This window comes from Podarcis raffonei, chromosome 16 (assembly GCF_027172205.1).
Source record: "Podarcis raffonei isolate rPodRaf1 chromosome 16, rPodRaf1.pri, whole genome shotgun sequence".
In the NCBI taxonomy this organism is placed as follows: Eukaryota; Metazoa; Chordata; class Lepidosauria; order Squamata; family Lacertidae; genus Podarcis; species Podarcis raffonei.
In genome coordinates, this window is record NC_070617.1 from 24,415,443 (window position 1) to 24,418,117 (window position 2,675).

Consider the following 2,675-nt stretch of genomic DNA (forward strand, 5'->3'; position numbering starts at 1 on the left):
CTATGGTGACTGTGGGATCTTGCTTCATTTTTAGGGGAAGCTGTAGCTCAGGGTCAGAACACCTGCCTTGCATAGAAACGGTTCCGGGGCTCAGTCCTGGGCATCCCCAGGTAGGGCCGGGAAGACTCCTCACCTGAAACTCAGTGCCAGTCACGGCTTACAAAATACTGGATAGACCAACCTGCCTGACTCACTGTAAGGCAGCTTCCTGCAACGGTAAGAGAGGCAAGATGGATAGGGGCATTTCCCCCCATAAAGGACCTGTCACCTGGGAGAAGAGGCTCTGATGGACGGCTGCCGTCCCTCCCAGCAAATCCTTTCGCTGGGGCTGATGTGCTGGCTGTCCCTGGCGAAGCAGGCAAACAAAAACTTATCGCAAAATCCCAGACTGGCTCCGTCTATCCACTACTCCCTCAAACCCCGACGGGAGGGGCTGGCTCTGTCCCGGCGGGCGCGCAGCGAGAGGGCGGTGTCTCCTCAAGCCACCCCCCTCCTCCTCCTATGCCCGCCCACCCCGCCGCTCTTTAATAGCTTCCCCTAGCCAGAGGACAGCTGTCGGAGGAGAAAGCCGCTGGTGCCAGCCGTCGGAAGACGAGACCCTTCGCGCCTGCTGTCCGGTCGGTGGGCTGCCTGCGCCATGGAGCGCCACCAGCAGCCTCTCGACTACCCGCTGGCGGGGGACCAGTACGAGTATGAGGAGGAGCCGTCGGGGGCCTGGAACGACAGCTTCCTGGAGCTGCAGTGCGCCTGGGAAGAGGCCGAGACGGACTGGGAGGTCTCCTTCTCGCTGCTGCCCGTCCTCTACATGCTGGTCTTCGTCCTGGGCCTGTCGGGGAACGGCCTGGTGATCTTCACCGTGTGGCGCGGCCCGCCGGCGAAGCGGCGCTCGGCGGACACGTACATCGGCAACCTGGCGCTCGCCGACCTCGCTTTCGTGGTGACGCTGCCCCTCTGGGCCGCCTACACGGCGCTGCGCTTCCACTGGCCCTTCGGCTCGGCGCTGTGCAAGCTGAGCAGCTACCTGGTGCTGCTCAACATGTTCGCGTCCGCCTTCTGCCTGGGCTGCCTCAGCTTCGAGCGCTACCTGGCCATCGTGCACGCCCTGCCCCGCTCCGTCGGGCGGCCCGCCTCGGCGCGCCCGCGCACCTCCACGCTGCTCTCGCTGGTCGCCGTCTGGCTGCTGGCCGGGCTCTTAGCGCTGCCCGCGCTCTTGCTGCGCAACACGCGTACGCGCCTTCCACCCCACCAGACCGACGGCAACGCCTCTGCTGCTGATGCCGATGCCGCTGCTGCAGCTATGGCTGCTGAGGCCGCCGTCGAGTGCGACATGGATTTCAGCAGCGTGGCGTCCAGCCCGCGGGAAAAAGAATACTGGATGGCGGCGCTGAGCCTTTCCACGACGGCGCTGGGCTTCGTGCTGCCGCTGCTGCTCATGACGCTCTGCTACTGCTGCATCGGCGCCACCGTCAGCCGCCACTTCCAGCAGCACGTGCGCAAGGAGGAGGGTCGCCAGCGCCGCCGCCTGCTGCGCATCATCGTCACCCTGGTGGCCGTCTTCGCCGCCTGCTGGTTCCCTTTCCACCTGCTCAAGAACCTCTACGTGCTCTACTGGGTGGGAGTGCTGCACCTGCCCTGCTCCTGGCTCGAACTCATCCCTCGCCTGCACCCCTACGCCACCTGCCTGGCTTACATCAACAGCTGCCTCAACCCTTTCCTCTACGCCTTCTTCGACAGCCGCTTCCGCGCCCAGTGTCTCCTCCTGCTCGGCCTGCGCCGGGCCCTGCGCGCCCAGGCCGGCTCCGTCTCCTCCACCCTCAGTGGGCAGACCCAGAAGTCTGAGCTGCCCTCCTTGGGCACCAAGGTGTGAAGAAAGAGGCGAGGAGGAGGAGAGAGAGGCAGCCGCTCAGACGGCTACTCCCAGCTCTCCAGTCCCGTCTGATGGCGGCGGCAAGGGCGGCTTTCAGCTCCACAAGCCGGTAGGCAGCAAAGCGAGAAGCGCGCTTTTGGAAGAGGCGCCTGCGCGCAACCTGGGACTTCCGACGGCGAGGCGCCCCTCTCCAGCGATAGCACTTGGGCATCGCGTCTTTCTCGCCCGACGGGCTGGGGCGATTCAGGACACTGCCATGTCACCCCTTCCCCGTCTCTTTCTCTTTCTCTCTCTCCCCCCCCCGCCCCCCGCTTCTTCTATGCCGGACACTGGCGCTTTGGTGCTATCCGAGTAGGTCGGACAGTTCTGCATCACCGCCAAGACCCAAGAATCCCCCCGGATTGGGCAGGTCCCTCTGGCGGGTGACTCCGCTTCTGACCTTTGTAATCAATAAATACTTTTTGTTGTTGTTTCCTCAGGAAAAAAACCAAACTGGTTCTTTTTTTCTCCTTCTTGCCTAAAAACTTGCGCGTAGTGACCGAGAGTGACTGAGCTGCGCTTGACAAGGAATGAGTGAGCGAGAGTTTGTCGGACCGAAACAGAAAGGTGCTGGTGGGAGGTCATTAAAACATACACACAGCAGCAACCCGAACCCATTTCAGACTAAGTGAAAAGGAAATATTTCAATCCAAATAGCTTTGCGCCTTAGGGGATTTTTCAAACGAAAACTCCGAATTTTCAAGCGTACGTAGTTTAATCCATCGCCTGCTATGTGTCCCTTTGATTACAGAGAGACTTCAAAATACTA

The 2,675-nt window shown here is 61.7% G+C and overlaps 1 protein-coding gene across 1 annotated transcript; it reads left to right on the forward strand.

Annotated features, from left to right (window-relative positions):
• Positions 1 to 524: 524 nt before the first annotated feature.
• LOC128403927 (apelin receptor-like) lies at positions 525 to 2,359 on the forward strand. The gene has a single exon (XM_053369109.1). It carries the CDS (start codon positions 638 to 640, stop codon positions 1,865 to 1,867), a length of 1,230 nt encoding a protein of 409 aa, XP_053225084.1. The 5' UTR covers positions 525 to 637; the 3' UTR covers positions 1,868 to 2,359.
• Positions 2,360 to 2,675: the final 316 nt, after the last annotated feature.